The sequence below is a fragment of the Monodon monoceros genome, unplaced genomic scaffold, assembly GCF_005190385.1.
Source record: "Monodon monoceros isolate NGI ecotype Baffin Bay Population unplaced genomic scaffold, NGI_Narwhal_1 Super_Scaffold_22, whole genome shotgun sequence".
Classification (NCBI taxonomy): Eukaryota; Metazoa; Chordata; class Mammalia; order Artiodactyla; family Monodontidae; genus Monodon; species Monodon monoceros.
This window is the reverse complement of record NW_021703779.1, coordinates 22,934,930-22,951,071: the sequence shown is the minus strand read 5'-3', so window position 1 is coordinate 22,951,071 and position 16,142 is coordinate 22,934,930. Positions and strand designations below refer to the sequence as shown.

Sequence of the window (16,142 nt, the reverse complement as noted above, 5' to 3'; positions counted from 1 at the left end):
AACTTTGGTTAAGCTTCTTTTCTTCCTCCAGGCCCCTGAATTTTGGCCTCCCCTCTTGAGAATCAGCTGTCCTCAGGGTAAAACATTCTCTGATTTAGTATCCAATCACACTACCCCTTCATCCCCTTTCCCCACACCGAGTTCTTTCTAGCATTGTTTACTCCTGTCTACAAAAGAGAATCCCTTTTTGCTTAATGCTTGAGATCCTTGCAGATCTTATGGTCACAGCTTTTCTCTATTGCAATAGGTGCCCTCGCCCTGTTTTAGAAGTCCCTTTCTACCCTTGTAATAATCCTTTTTCAAGAAAGATCTCTCCTTAATAGTCTAGATTTGTTTTATATTTTACACATAGCTTGTAGAGAGGCATTTTTGAGTCAGCAGGATGGTTTGTTTCTAATTATTTCCAAAACACATATAATGTCATCATAGGGGTGACATCTCATCACCTTTGTCATAATATATTGGTTAGAAGCAAGTCACGGGCCCTACCCACAATGAATACACAAAGGCATGACCACCAGGAGGTGGGGATCACGGGGGCCCCCTGAGGTTCTGTCTGCCACAGTTTACCCTCCAGGCCTTAATATTTCAAGTCCCCACCTTACACAGAATTCATTCACCCTCACCCAAGATCCCCAGAAGTCTTGCCTCATTACAAAATCAACTTAAAATCCAAGTCTCATCATCTAAATCAGGTCCGACTGCAGATGATGAGGCTCTGGGGGGGGGAGTTCATTAAGCAAACCAGCTGGGCACAATAGATCTCTATTTATGGACATATAAGATAAAAAGACAAGTCATCTGTCCTGACAAATCCAATGTACAATGGAGAGATAGCAGTAGGGTAACATCTATAGACATTCCTGTTTAGAAAGAAGAAAATGGGAAGTATAAGAGTCACTGGACAGTATCAGTTCTGAAATACCAATGGACAAATGTTTCAGTTCCTTGATTAGATTTCAAAGCCTGGGAAAAATTCCTCTGGTTATCACCTCCATCTTGTGAGTCATCCTTCTTTTTTTATGGAAGACAGCATGTGTTTGTAGTTGAGAATGTAAAACAGTTACTTTGCAGGCTGTGATCAAATGCACTGGGACTAGTACTTGAAACACCTACCGTGCCTCCCCCAGTGGAAAGTTTCTTTCTAATTTATCCAGGATTAAAGAGTAACTGCTAAGAGCCATTTTACATTTTAGGCTTTAGTCTCTCAACTTTGAGACATACTATCTGAGGGTCTCCCATATCCTTACCTCACCCACCATATAGCTAAGCTTAAAACTTCCTTTCCACTGAAAAACTGCAGTTTCCCAAATGTCCAAATGGATTTGCCTCAGGGCTTTTACACCTAACAGCTCTCACCTGGGCTCCCACCCTTCACTCCTTTTTAATTGGGCTAACATGATATAATTTCTAACTGCTCCTAGACACAAAATCCCTAACATCCCCAAGAATATCAAGGTGTTTTCCAAAGAGCACATGTTCAGTTAATGTTTAGAGAATAAATGAGTCAATGAACGTGCTAATTTAAGTTTTAATTTCTCCTACATTCTTGGATTAGTTAAGTAAATTCATGTATGCATCTTTTAATTTTAGAAAATGATGGACTGAATGTATTAGGAAAGCCATCAGTCAACCATCTTCACATTACCTGTTTCTTAAACCCCCAACAGTTTTACTACTGAGTTCTTTCATATTTCCAAAGAAACACCTACTCAATGCCATGATATCCTATTCTATATCATAAAATAAGATGGAAGATTTACCAATTTGTTTTCCAAATTACATAGCTCCTACTCTTAAACCTGATACGTAGCAATAAGTATATAACCAAAGATTTGATTAATAAACTTATATTCTGAAGCTATTTAAATCTTCTATTAAAAGACGCATTTAGAAATTAATTAGAAAGAATGAACGAAATTAAGAAAGAGTGAAAAAATTATTTAAAAAAAGAAGGAAAGAAGGAAGGGAAAGCTCCAAAATACCACATAAAACAGAAAGACAAAATGATATGCTGTTTCCTCCAGCCCAGTACCAGTTCTCCACTAGTTGGAACATTGTCTGCTCTCTTCAACCACAAGTTAAAGAAAGCAGTTCAGACTCATTGTGGGTAGGAGAAGAAACTAGACATGACCCTGGAACATGTGCTGTCCATGGCAGTAGTGCTAACCCTTGCTACAACTTGCTCAGGCTCTCTCTTCCTCATTTCTAAAAGCTTCCTCATATTGGTGTGGGAAGGAACTGTGTATTGTATAAGTGACCTTGCCCAAACCTGCAGGACGTTCATCTTGCTGGTTTCAGCATGGGCTCTTGGACCTCACAGGAATTCATAGCATGGAGGATCTCTGTTGGCTACCTGTTGGCACTTCAGTTACTTTTCCTGCACAAATCTTTAGTGATAAGCTTCCTGGGCTCTCATAGATGAAGTGTTTCCTCCCAGTCTACACCCCCATTATATTCAAGAATTCCTAGATCTCCTCCTTAGTAGGGCAGTTGCCTTTCATGAAGATGTGCCAAGGAGAGTCATCAGAAGACTGGTCTTGGGCAATCCCTGCCACCATTCAAACTCCCATCATTAGTGACATGCAGTTTTCTGACAAGGCCATAGAAGTGCTTGGTAGATTCCATTTCCACCAAGTTAAGGCAGAAGACCAGCTCCATGTGTTCAGAGGCTTTCCAGAAGATCACAAGGAAGTGGTCCCTGACCTTTGTTGACCTTTTTCAGCATGTTTGCCTTTGTAATGGGCAGTCATTTTACAACTGATCAAAAGGAACTGCACCAACAAAGTCACCTTCTTGGTTAGAAAGTCTCTGCGTGGGTGCTCGCACAGAAACAGCTACCAACTGTGTGTGTGTGTGTGAGTATGAGTGTATATGAGTGTATATGTGTGTACATGTATATATGCATAAATATACACAATCTCAAAAGTTTCTTGAAAAATACTAGCCTATGTGTGATTTACTGTGATATTCATTATTCTATTTCTAGCCCATACACTGTGTTCTATTAACAATAATAATAAAGGCCAATGCTCACCTCTAAAGAGGTTTCAGATGTGCAGCCATAAAAGGAGAAATTGACAGAAACACAGTAATAGTGGGGGACTTTAACACCCCACTTATGTCAATGGACAGATCGTCCAGACAGAAAATCAATAAGGAAACACAGGCCTTAAATGACACATTAGGCCAGATGGACTTAATTGATATTTGTAGAACATTCCATCCAAAAGTAGCAGAATACATATTCTTCTAAAGTGCACATGGAACATTCTCCAGGATAGATCACTTGCTGGGCCATAAAGCAAGCCTCAGTAAATTTAAGAAAATTGAAATCATATGAAGCATCGTTTCTGACCAGAATGCTATGAGATTAGAAATCAACTACAAGAAAAAAAAACTGTAAAAATCACAAACATGTGGAGGCTAAACAATACGTTACTAAACAGTCAATGGATCACTGAAGAAATCAAAGAGGAAATTAAAAAAGTACCTAGAGACAAGTGAAAATGAAAACATGACAATCAAAAACCTATGGGGGGCTTCTCTGGTGGCGCAGTGGTTGAGAGTCTGCCTGCCGATGCAGGGGACACGGGTTCGTGCCCCAGTCCGGGAAGATCCCACATACCACGGAGCAGCTGGGCCCGTGAGCCATGGCTGCTGAGCCTGCGTGTCCGGAGCCTGTGCTCCGCAATGGGAGAGGCCACAACAATGAGAGGCCCTCATAACGCAAAAAAAAGAAAAAAAGAAAAAAAAAAAACCTATGGGATGCAGCAGAAGCCATTTTAAGAGGGAAGTTTATAGCAATACAGTCTTACCTCAGGGAGCAAGAAAAATCTCAAATAAACAACCTAACCTTACACCTAAAGCAACTAGAGAAAGAAAAACAAACAAAACCCAAAATTAGTAGAAGGAAAGAATCATAAAGATCAGAGCAGAAATAAATGATATAGAGATGAAGAAAACAATAGAAAAGACTAATGAAACTAAAAGCTGGTTCTTTGAAAAGACAAACAAAATTGATAAACCTTTAGCCAGACTCATCAAGAAAAAAAAGGGAGAGGGATGAAATCAATAAAATTAGAAGTGAAAAAGGAGAAGTTATAATGGACACCACAGAAATACAAAGGATTGTAAGAGACTACTACAAGCACTATATGCCAATAAAATGGACAACCTAGAAGAAATGGACAAATTCTTAGAAAGGTACAATCTCCCAAGACTGAACCAGGAAGAAATAGAAAATATGAACAGACCAATCACAAGTACTGAAATTTAAACTGTGATTTAAAAATTTCCAACAAACAGTCCAGGACCAGATGGCTTCACAGGTGAATTCTATCAAACATTTAGGGAAGAGTTAACACCTATCCTTCTGAAACTATTCCAAAAAATTGCAGAGGAAGGAACACTCCCAAACTCATTCTATGAGGCCACCGTCACCCAGATACCAAAACTAGACAAAGATACCACAAAAAAATAGAACAGTCATATGGATACATGGGAATACTGTAACATAATTACAATTAGCTTTTTAATTTTTCTAGTTTTTGATAGGTGAAAAATAACATTTTTTCATGTTTAATGTGTTCCTATGTTTATTATTCATTTGTGTTTATGTTTCCTGTTTATTGTTCATGATGTTTGCCAATATTTAGTGTGGTCAGATTTGAATGAAATTTTTATGTATAAAAAATTAAAATTTGTTTTGAACATTTAAAATAAATAAATCACAATGTCACCGTTGTTAAATCAAGAAATAGGTATAGCTATTTTACACAGCTATTGAGAAGAAATAGAACTGAAAAGAATTTTTTAAGGAAAACAAAACTCAGGAACCATGAGCTGGGGATGTCATCTAGATGATCTTTTCCAGACATGTCCACACTCAGCCCTTTATCTGCAGAATCATTGAGGTAATTAGCCTCAGGACATCTCCCCTCAATTTCTCCCTCTCTGCAGTTTTAGGTCCCCTTCCACTACTCACTGGTTTTCCTGGCCTGTCTCAACTGTCATCACTTCCCAAGCCTGCCCACTCATACTGCCCCAAACTCAGTGGAGGAGGCACTGTACACAGGGTAAAAATATCAGATTGCAGCAGCCATCAACACAGCTCCCAGCCAGGAACACTGGCAGGGATGCAGTGAACCACCAGAATAGCCAAGAGATGTAGCTCTCCCAGCATCTAGCATCACTGGGTGACACAGAAAAGCTACCTATACTCTGCCTGATGGTAGGCACAGAGGATTCTAAGGTAGGTGAGGTGTTTGGCATGCCTCTAGTCCTTTCATCCAGTAGATCTGCCCACCCAGACCTCTCAACTTCTAGCTGCTGGTGGTAATTGAGAGTTTTCCCAAGCTTATTATCAGAAGTTATCTTGGACCCTCTACCCAGATTCTCCACCTTTCTCTCCTTATAGTCCTTTCTCTACCTTATGCTGAACTCTAAATCCAGAATGCTGACTGCCAGCCTACCATGGGCTCTCTAGATGAGGTTTTTCATGTGGTCTCTCTCATGAACTCTGGTAATTGCTCTGATCTCAGATCTTCACTAGTTAATGGTGTCCTGCCTGGTTCTCTTGCCCAACAACCGATCATACTCATCAAGTCCTTGCTTTTCAAAGTAAAGGAGGGATGTCTTGATATTTCAGAATGTAAAGTATGCCTAGAAGAATCCTGGTACTCAAGACATTAATGCAGAAATCCAGCTCCATATGGGTAAAAGTTTAATTTTATACTCAACCTATTTGAAAATAAGGAAATAAAATAACAAGACAGTATCTTTCATCTGAAAGTTTGGCCAAAATTTAAAAGACTGATGAAATAAAATGCCTGTGAGAATGTAAGGCATTCACACACGTGAATCTGAAAGACTGTAAATTGGTATGGCATCTTTGGAACAGAAGTTCAGCAATATTTGTAAAAAATTTCAGTCTTAACACTCTGCCCACTTTAATCAAGTTTGCACTTTTCTGTGTCTTTCCTGTGAGAAAGCATGCACATTTGTCTAAGATTTCATGTTCAAAGATGTTGATTTCAGTCCTATTACTCATAGCAACAAATGGGGAACAATTTTTATGTCCATTAGGAGGAGAATAATTAATTATCACACAAACATAATAAGTAGGGTAATCCTTACGTGTCTTTTTCTTGGAGGGCAGTTTGGAATATGATGATTGGCGTTCTTATGATACATGATTAACATCTGTGTGTAATCAAGACTTGCAACACTCTGATTGCTCCTATCTTATTCTTCCTGAAGATCTTTCCTTCGAATGGCCAAAAGGTACGAAAAGATGCTCAACATCACTAATTATCAAGAAAATGAAAATCAAAACCACAGTGAGATATCATTTCACACCAGTTAGGAAGGTTATAATTTTAAAAAAGCATAATTAAGTGTTGGCTAGCATGTGAAGAAATCAAACCCTTGTACACTGTTGGTGGGAATGTAAAATGGTATAGCCACTATAGAAAATAGTATGGAAGTTTCTCAAAAAATTAAAAGTAGAACTACCATATAATCCAGCAATCTCATTTCTGGGTATGTATTCAAAAGAATGGAAATCAGGATCTGTAAGAGATGTCTGCATTCTCATGTTACTTGCAGCACTACTCACAACAGCCAAGATATGGAAACAACCCAAACGTCCATCAAAGATAAGCGAAGAAAGAAAATGTGATTCATACACAAACACACACGGACACACACACACAATGGAATATTATTCAGCCTTAAAAGAGGAAATCCTGCCATTTGCAACAATATGATGGACTTGAAGGACATTATGTTAAGTGAAATAAGCCAGTCACAGAAGGACAAATGGTTCTGATTAAGTGAGGTACCTAAAATCATCAAACTCATAGAAGGAGAGAATCAACTGAGTTACCAGGGGCTGGGGTGAGGGGGAAATGAGGAGTTGTTCAATTGTTATAAAGGTTCAGATATGCAAGATGAATTAGTTCTCAAGATCTGCTGTACAGCATGGTGCCTATAGTTAACAATACTGAAAATTTTTAAAAGAGCATAGATCTCATGTTAAGTGTTTTCACCATGAAAGAAAAAACCAAAGGGACACGAGGAAACTTTTGGAGGTGATGGATATGTCTGTTACGTTGACTGTGGTGATGATTTCACAGGTGTATACATATGTCCAAACTCATCAAATTGTATGTATTAAATATGTGCAATTTTTTATATCAAATATATCTCAATAAACATGTTTTTTTTTAAAGAAAAAGGATCTTAGTTGTTAAATGAGTGTGGTGGATCTATGTGTGCTGTCATGGAAATATTCTGCATTCATTTTGTTAAGTGACAGGGTCAAGAGGCAGAACAATATGTACATTGTTAATCACACATGTTAAGTTCAATATATTTTTATAGCACATCTACATATGAAAAACCCTCAGGTCAGCTTTAAAATGACACACATCAGTTTGTTAATTGTGGTTGCCTCTGAGGCAGGGGCTGGATTTTGAGGGAAGGGGGAGATTGTAATCTATCTGTAAGAATTTTTTGCAGCAAAAATATATGTACTATTACCTTTGTAATTACACTATTTAAATACATCTAACCACAAAAATAGTAGGTATGTGGGACTTCCCTGGTGGCACAGTGGTTAAGAATCTGCCTACCAGTGCAGGGGACACGGGTTCAATCCCTGGTCCAGGAAGATCCCACATGCCGCGGAGCAACTAAGCTCGTGCGCCACAAGTGCTGAGCCTGCGCTCTAGAGCCCGCAAGCCACAGCTACTTAGCCCACGCACCGCAACTACTGAAGCCTGCCTGCCTAGAGCCCATGCTCCGTAATAAGAGAAGCCACCGCGATGAGAAGCCCGCTCACCGCAACGAAGAGTAGTCCCCGCTCACCACAACTAGAGAAAGCCCACAGGTAGCAACGAAGACCCAATGCAACCAAAAAAAAAATTTTTTAAAAATAGTAGGTATGCATTAATCAGATAAAGTAACTGATGCAACAGATAAAACCTGCAGACCCACAATGGCTTAAAGCAACAGAAATTTATTTCTTATACACATAAAGTCCAATGTGGGTAGGCAGGGGTCTCCACTGTCAGATGACCCAGGGATCCAGTCTGCTCCCATTGGCGGTTCCACTTTTCAACAAGCGATCTCCATGTTTGCTGCTGAATGGAATAGAAAGCATGGAAGTGGCATACTGGCTTTCAAATTCCTTGGCCTGGAGGTGACAGACATTGTTCATATTTCAGTGTCTGTGTAGTCACATGAGCCTTTCTAAATACAAGCGGATTGGACTGAACGTGTAGGACACATTTGTTCAAAGACAGGGTATCTGTCAGTAAACCCCTGACATTTTTCCCCTCCTAGAACGACTGTGAGTTCTGAGGAATTCAGCCTCAGTAGATGTTTGTTAGACAGTGAATTCCATGGTCTTTTCTCATCTTCAACTTATGAGGGAGGCTTTCGTAAACTCACCTATTGGTGTATGTGTTCAGTGGCCAGTCTCAAATAACACATTCCTTCAAAATCCTACTGACAATATCTGGGTCATTTACAAAACCCCCCATCTAACTTCAGTTATATCCCAAGAACCAGTATCTTCTATAAGAAGTAAGATTGTGATCACCACCTCATTTGGAATATACTCTGAAACTTGTGGGCTGGGGATGGGGCTGTGGTAACCAGGTATCTAGACTTCACTGTCAGTGGTTCCACTGGGAGGGATGGGACCTTCACTGTACACATGCAGAGAGTTGGAATGCTTTAATCAAGGGGAGGGCATATGACTCTGGACTGCCTGTATCACAGGAAATAGGGTGCAGCTCCGGAGGTCACAGTGAAGAGCTGGTCAGTGTATGAGGTTCCGATTTGGGCAGGAGGGCACACTGGGTAAGACCCAGAGGAAACATGCTGTAATTCAGGAAAGTGCTGGTACAGGACTGTGCCAGTATGTGAGCAGAGTCACCTGTCAAGGAACCCTGGGGCTAGTGACAGGGGGATCCTCAGCATATGAAACCCACAGACAATCCCCAAATTGTGCTTTATTCTCATATTCACCTTCCTTCATCAGGATCGCTTTTTGTACTTTGACTAGAGTGTCTTGTTTTTTAATTATATGTGATACATCTTGGAGTAGTGAGAATAATAGAGAATGAAAAGACAGAAGGTCTGCCTCAGTTTGGAGGAGTGGAAAAGTGTGGGCTCTAGAAAAATCTGGACCAGGGGTCTAGTCCCAGCTCTTTCACTTATCAGCCATGTGAACTCGAGAAAATTACAAGTTCTTCATCTGCAAAGTATGTCTAATAAGCCCTATCTTGTAGGACTGTTGGGATATATATAATGGATATGAAGCACTTGACAGAGTAAGGTCTTTAATGAATGGCAGTTATCATATGATTTTTTTTTTTTTTTTTTTTTACCGCAGATGATACCACCCTCCCCTCTGGGAAGATTTATGTTATATTAATCCAAGAGATATCACAGAATATGCAGTTTCCACCAAGTGATCGCATAAAGCTGCTTAGCAGGTAAAACAAAATAAATTCCCCCATTTGAGGATGTTACTTAATTTGTATGTGGGGTTGTCCACCCCAGTTGGATGCAACTCAGAGGTCGTAGAATTTGTGTCAAGGACCAACAATGTCCCCCCTGGGTGCCTTTCCATCCAAATCACCTGTATTTTTATTCACTTCTTCACCACCTAATATGGAGCCCTCCCTTAGAGTTTGCAAAATTATACTCAAGATAACCTAATTAAAATGGCTTTTTCTTTTTTTTTTTTTTGCGGTATGCGGGCCTCTCACTGTTGTGGCCTCTCCCGTTGCGGAGCACAGGCTCCGGACACGCAGGCTGAGTGGCCATGGCTCACGGGCCCAGCTGCTCTGCGGCATGTGGGATCTTCCCGGACTGGGGCACGAACCCGTGTCCCCTGCATCGGCAGGCGGACTCTCAACCACTGCGCCACCAGGGAAGCCCTAAAATGCCTTTTTAATGCCTGAGATATGGTTCTCAGCATTCCATCTCAAGGGAGTATCACCTTTATTTCTCATAAATTCCTGGAGATGCTGTGCATAAAACAACTAGATTGTGCTCTGTGTTCAGCTGCACTTGAACAAGAGCACAGGACACCTTCCATTTCTGCCCAAGGAGGAGCTTTTCCTCTGGTTTATTGATGATACTAAAGTAACTATTATGAACAGGTTTGCATTCCAGGGTTTTGTCCTCCTACTCTGAGAAACACCGTTTGTATACCTGGCCTCTGCTCACCAGTCCCACAGCCTCATCTAGTCTACCACCCAGCTTAAATTAACAGGATATCCCACTGAGAGACTTGTATTTTCCCCAAACCCCAAACTTCTGTTACCCAGGGAATTTGTACCTTATTGTTTTCACCCTCCCCCTCCCACGTCTCCCAACCCCATCCCTGTCCCATTACCTCCTTACTCCTTCTTACTTGTCCTTTAGGTCTTAGAGGGTATTTCACCATCTTCTCTATGTAATTACTGCTCCTTGACTGTACAGTTCTAAAGGCAGGGTGTTTTATATCCTAGTTTCACCATTTATAACACAATAATTTTCAAAGAGCAGATGCTCAATATTTGGAGAATGAATGAGCCAGTGAGTATGAGTTCTATTTTATAAGTCTTTTATTTCTCCTACATTCTTTAATAAGCTAAGCAAATCCAGTTATGTATTCTTTATTTTTACAGAATAACAGAGTAAAATGGATAAGGTAAACCAAGAACTACACATTTTTTAAACTTTTTTTCTCCTGTATTTTTTTTAACATCTTTATCAGAAGTCTCCTGTATTTTTTGATCCCAGTAATTTTACTGATAAAATTTTTCACATTTCCAAAGAAATGCCTATTACCATGCCATGTTTTATTGTTCTAGTTCAATAAATGCGAAAGGTTTCCCAATTTGTGTTACAAAATAATAAAACTCTTAATCTTAACTCTATTAAGTTAAATCTAATAAATATGTAACTGAGGTCACTAATAAATTTAGTTTCTAAAATTATTATACCTTCTATTAAAGAAACAACATTTAAAATATAACAAAAGGAAAGAAAGAAAGGAAGGGAGGGAGGGAAGGGGGAAAGAAGAAAAGAGAAGAAAAAAGAAAAGAAAAGGAAGAGAAAAAATTAAACTCTAAGTTTACCATATAGAATAGGAACACAAAGAGGATATTACACTGTGTTCCCTATAGACCCACCCTGGCCATCCACAACTTAGAATGTTGCTGCTCTTTTTCCACAAGGAAAACAATCTTCTCAGACTTCATCATTTGAACCATAACCTAAATAAAAAAGAAAAAAAGGTAAAATTCCAAGTTAGCAATACACAACAGGAACTCAGGGATATACCCTCCTCCAGTCCCACCCTGGCCCTCCACTATTAGAACACTGACACACCTTTTCAACCAAAAAGTGAAGAACCAGCCTTGAACTTCACGTAGCCTGGGAGAAGTTGCTGGCCATGGCCCTGGAGCGTGCACTGGCCATGGCAGCAGCACGAGCCCTGGCTGCCATTCTTGCTTGGGCTCTCTCTTCCTCGTCTCTCAAAGCTTCTTCATACCAGAATGGGAAGGCACTGGGCACTGTATCATGAATCTTGGCTAAAAACTCCAGGATTTTCATCTTGCTGGTTTCAGCGTGGGCTCGTGGACCCCATAGGAACTCATAGCGCGGAGGATTGCTGTTGGCCACCTGGCGGTACTCCAGGTACTTTAGCTTCACCAAATCTTCAGTGATGACCTTCTTGGGATCCCCATAGATGAAGTGCTTCCTTTCAGCATGTACACCCATCATATTCAGCACTTCCCAGATCTCCTCTTCAGGGGCACAGTTGCCGTTTATGAAGATCACACCCAGCACGATCATCAGGAGCCCGGTCTTGGGCGGGTTCTCTTCTTCATTCATCGTTCCATTGGAGGTGAGGTCTAGTTTGCTGACAAGGGCATAGCAGTGCCTGGTAGGATCCACTTCCTTCAGATCAAGACCAAAGGCCAGCTCCATGTGCTCAGAGGCTCTCTTGAGGATCTCATTGAAATGATACTTGTACTTTTTGATAACAAACTTCAGCATCTCTGACTTAGTAATTGGCTCTTTTTTTTGATACTTATGCAGCAGGAAATGCACCAACAAAGCCACCTTCATGTGTAAAGGATCTCTGCGTAAGTCCTCAGTGCCCTTGAAGGATTTTGAGCTTTCCTTCTTTTGGCTGTTGGTACCTTCATCTGAATTGGTGCATGAAACAGCTGCACTAGCATTGGTGGTTCCCTGAGGTCCCTCAGGAGTGCTAGGTGTCCCAGCAGCAGGCATATTCTGAGGCCTGTCCTCAAAGGGAGGATAGACAGAGGAAGGGGACTCTCCTGCTGCTGCTGCCGCCCCAGTGGCCTGAGCATCCTCCAGACTCTGGGTCTCAGCATGGGCCTGGCGGCGTTTCTCACGGGCACGGAGCTTACTCTTCTGACCTCGAGGCATGATGACTGGTCCGGGACTGCAGGCAGCTGTTTAATCTGCCAAGGTTGATGAGAGGTCACCGAAGAAGACAGAGGAAGAGATGGTGTGTATAGCCTCAATGGGGAGATTCTTCTACCTCGGTTCCAAGAAAAGCTGCCTCTGCTTTTCCCCTTAAGGGTACTGTTTTAGGAACCCACGAGACAGGGGCTGGCAGGACTCTGTGGACCTCCTCTGTTCTGCATGAGCTTGTCACCTCAGTTCTAACCCAGGATACTAAACTTGACTCCTGACCAGTCCTTTGACTCCTCCCTCTGCCGACTTGAGGCTACCCCTTCAGACCAAGGATTCCCATCCCACAAATTCTGCGGGCGGAAGTGGAGGGGGGGTTGGGCATAACAGCCACTCTTGAGCCCCTCGGGATCAACAGTGGGGTTGGGGCATGTCAGTCCAGGGCGGGGCTCTCTGGGGCCGCTTCAATTCTGGGAGGAGTGTGTCCCTTCAGTTCTAACGAAGATTACTCACCGCGACACCTCCCAATTCTGGGACTCCTCCGTCTGCTGATACGAGGCCACACGTCTCAGACTGCAGCCTCAGTCTCTATAGCTGGTGTGACAGAAGTTAGGGAGAGTGCTTCCGGCCACGCCCACCTGGGCTTCCCAGCGTTATAGCAGAGGTGGGGTTGTGGGGGCCTCCCTCTCTCTTTTGGGAGGCGGAGGAATCACGCAGAACTCACACCGGGGTCTTACCTGACTCCTGACGGGGCCTGGGACTTTCTCTGCTGAGATGAGTCAGCTGGCCTCAGACCAAGTTCTCATTTCCCTCAGAACCCCCAGTTAGAAGTAAGGGGGAACCTGAGCGTAGCAGTCGTGTCTGGGGTCTCCCAAGACTGACAGTAGGGGGGCTCTTTGTGGCTTCTTATTTTGGAGTGGGTTCTCCCCTCTGTCACCCTTCAGTGTCTTACCTTGATGCCTTGTAGGTGCTGGGCTACTTCTCTGCTGACACCGCACCAAACCTATCAGGTAAGGCATAAATCTGTAAATAATTTAAAGAGAATTGACATCAGTACAGTATTCTCCTCACCATGAATAAACATAATATGTTGTTGTATTTGAGACTTCTTTTATCTAAATCTATCAGTAATTTTTTTATATTTGCTTCCATAAAGATCATGTGCATTTTTGTTAGTTCTCTTTTTAGGTATATTTTGGATATCGCTGCTGTTTTGAATGGTGTATTTTCCATTACATATTCTAATTAGTTATTTGTTTTGTGTGATAAGAGTCCTTCTTTTGATATAGTGATCTTCTACACCAGCTTTCTTAAGTTCCTTATACATTTGAATATTTGGCAGCCAATTTCTTTGGAGTTTTTAATTAGAGGATCGTATTACCTCTTTTCATTATTCATGACTTTTATTTTGGTATTGCTGTGTATGGCTGTATACTGGCTATGCAATCCAGTCCAGGTTTGAACAGCAAAGTTGGTACCATAGCTCCGTGTCCTCTTCTGGACTTTATTGGGAATGTTTCTAACATTTCACACTTATATATGTTTGCTGTTGATTTAACAATATGGAAATTCCATTCTAATATAAGTTTTCTAAAAGTTATTACCACGAACAGGTGTTGAGTTTTTATCAATTTCTTTATTCCCACACATGTTCAAATGCTTTCTCTTCTCTGTCTGTTAACATAGTGAATTCCAATACTACTCTTTGTTAGCAAAACCATTCCAGAGGTGACACTGCAATTCTATTAGGAGATACATAATGTCTGTAGTTTCCTTTGTGGTGATGTTGTCAGTCATCGAGGATCATCACTGTCATCCATTAATCCATTACAATTGCTGAGTTGTAATTCTCCAATTCTATCATTCCTTCTCAAGATTATTAGCTGAAATATATCTCTAGGTAGAACCTTCTGTTATCCTCCCTTTTGTTTTCTTGAGGTGAGCCTTACAAGGCCCTATTTTACTGCCTAGAAAGATAGATAGCTAGATAGATAAAGAAAGCTAAATCTCTCTTTGTCTAATCAATATCAGAACAGTCTTTAGCCCAAAATTGTTTCATATTTTTTATAATTTTAAATAACAAAAAAATCTTGCTTGAGAACAAAGCCAGTTAATTGGTTGAATAATTCATCTTTCATTAATTACTATTAATGAGCAGCATTGGAATAATCAATGTTCAGGCCCTAGAATTTATCACATGACATATTATTTGTGCCTACAGATAGTTATAATTTTGGAAGATGTAGAAAATTGTCCTATGATTTATTCAAAGCCAGCTTTCTTTGAAGGGATATAGTTTCTCTGTTCTTTCTATATAGCTACCCAGCCGTTATGCTAGTTGAGTTTTACTTTTTTCTTTATAAATTCCAATGTGGATATGGCAAGTAGTGTAAGTGTTATTACTATCTTAGTTTATGCATATGTAGACGTAAAAACAAATTGTGGCACTCTGTCCTCTGGGTTCACAAATTTATTCAATATAGGGCTGTCGTAATGGACTTCATTTAAGGACTCCATTAATGTGGTCAATGCAAAAATATCTGATTTGTTTGCATAAATATGCTAATATGTTGCCTCAGTTTATTAAAATAATTTTTCCAACTTCTCATTTCACTTGTTAGTAAATTAAATGTTTAGATTTTTGAATGAATATTTAGTTCTTGAGTAGGAAACATTGTTGGTTGTTTCTAAGTTAATAAGCCTGGAAATATAGAATGTTATAGAGCAATGACACTCAAACTGTGGGTAAGGAGTCTTAGGTTATAAACTAATTGTACAACTATTTTAGAGTTCTTTATCTGTTATAACCTCCTTCTCCCCCTGTGCTTCCGCCCATCCTGCTTCCCCATGAATGGTATAATAATGGCTTCTCCAGCAGAAGTCATTTAGAGTGATTCAGCCCCTAATAATAACTCGAGCCTTTCAATGGCTGAAGACTTTGTTCCCCTTTGCTTTCTGTTTCAGTTCGACTTGAACAAATTGTCCACACTTAAATCTGCTGTGTCCAGTACCATTTCAACCCTTTCAATGGCCCCACTGCCAATGAAGGACTGAATTTCTGAAGGCTTCCTCATCCCCATACCTGATTCTCTAAAACATCAGCTCCAGCCTGGATAATGATATTAAGGAGGAACAAGACATGTTAGTGATCAGGGCCATTTTAGAAGAATGGATGCACTGTCTTCAATGAGCCCAATACCTGTGACACCATGCTTAGACTGACATAGCCAGGAGTCACTTTGTCAGCTTAAGAGAACTCTGCTTTTGAATACATAACTTCGCCCCTTGCCAGGCAACCAAAATAACTGAGTAGAGAGTTTATTTAAGAAATAGAAAATGTTAATATGGCCTAGTAAATGGAAGATAAGGAAGTGTCCAAGGGTACATGTTACTGAGTCAGGGCCAGGACTAAGGTGAGGTGAGTGATAAAATAAATAAATTTTCTTTATTTTAAATAATGAAATAAATAAATGCAAATAAATACAAAGTTTTAAATAAAGACAGGATCTGACCCTGCACTTGCATGATGCTGAGAGTGAGTGCCTCACTTGTTTAACCCTATTTTTAGCCAGTGGATGGTGTTTTTATTTAAAAGTGTGATATTTTCTTATCATGGATTTTGGCATTTATTTTGACTTTTTAAAATATTGAATTGAGACGTAATTTATCTTGATTACTGAGATTTT

At 40.4% G+C, this 16,142-nt stretch overlaps 1 protein-coding gene and 1 non-coding gene across 2 annotated transcripts; one reads left to right on the top strand and one right to left on the bottom strand.

Moving 5' to 3' along the window:
• The first annotated feature begins 6,116 nt into the window (after window positions 1-6,116).
• On the top strand, window positions 6,117-6,250 carry LOC114906649. Its single transcript, XR_003796467.1, has one exon. It is a non-coding gene; the product is annotated as a U8 small nucleolar RNA (small nucleolar RNA).
• Window positions 6,251-11,433: 5,183 nt separating this feature from the next.
• LOC114905754 (melanoma-associated antigen B18-like) lies at window positions 11,434-12,468 on the bottom strand. The gene has a single exon (XM_029240156.1). It carries the CDS (start codon window positions 12,466-12,468, stop codon window positions 11,434-11,436), a length of 1,035 nt encoding a protein of 344 aa, XP_029095989.1.
• Window positions 12,469-16,142: the final 3,674 nt, after the last annotated feature.

Excerpts from the sequence above, each read along its gene's own strand:
- LOC114905754 (XM_029240156.1), bottom strand. The coding sequence starts at position 12,468 with ATGCCTCGAGGTCAGAAGAGTAAGCTCCGTGCCCGTGAGAAACGCCGC.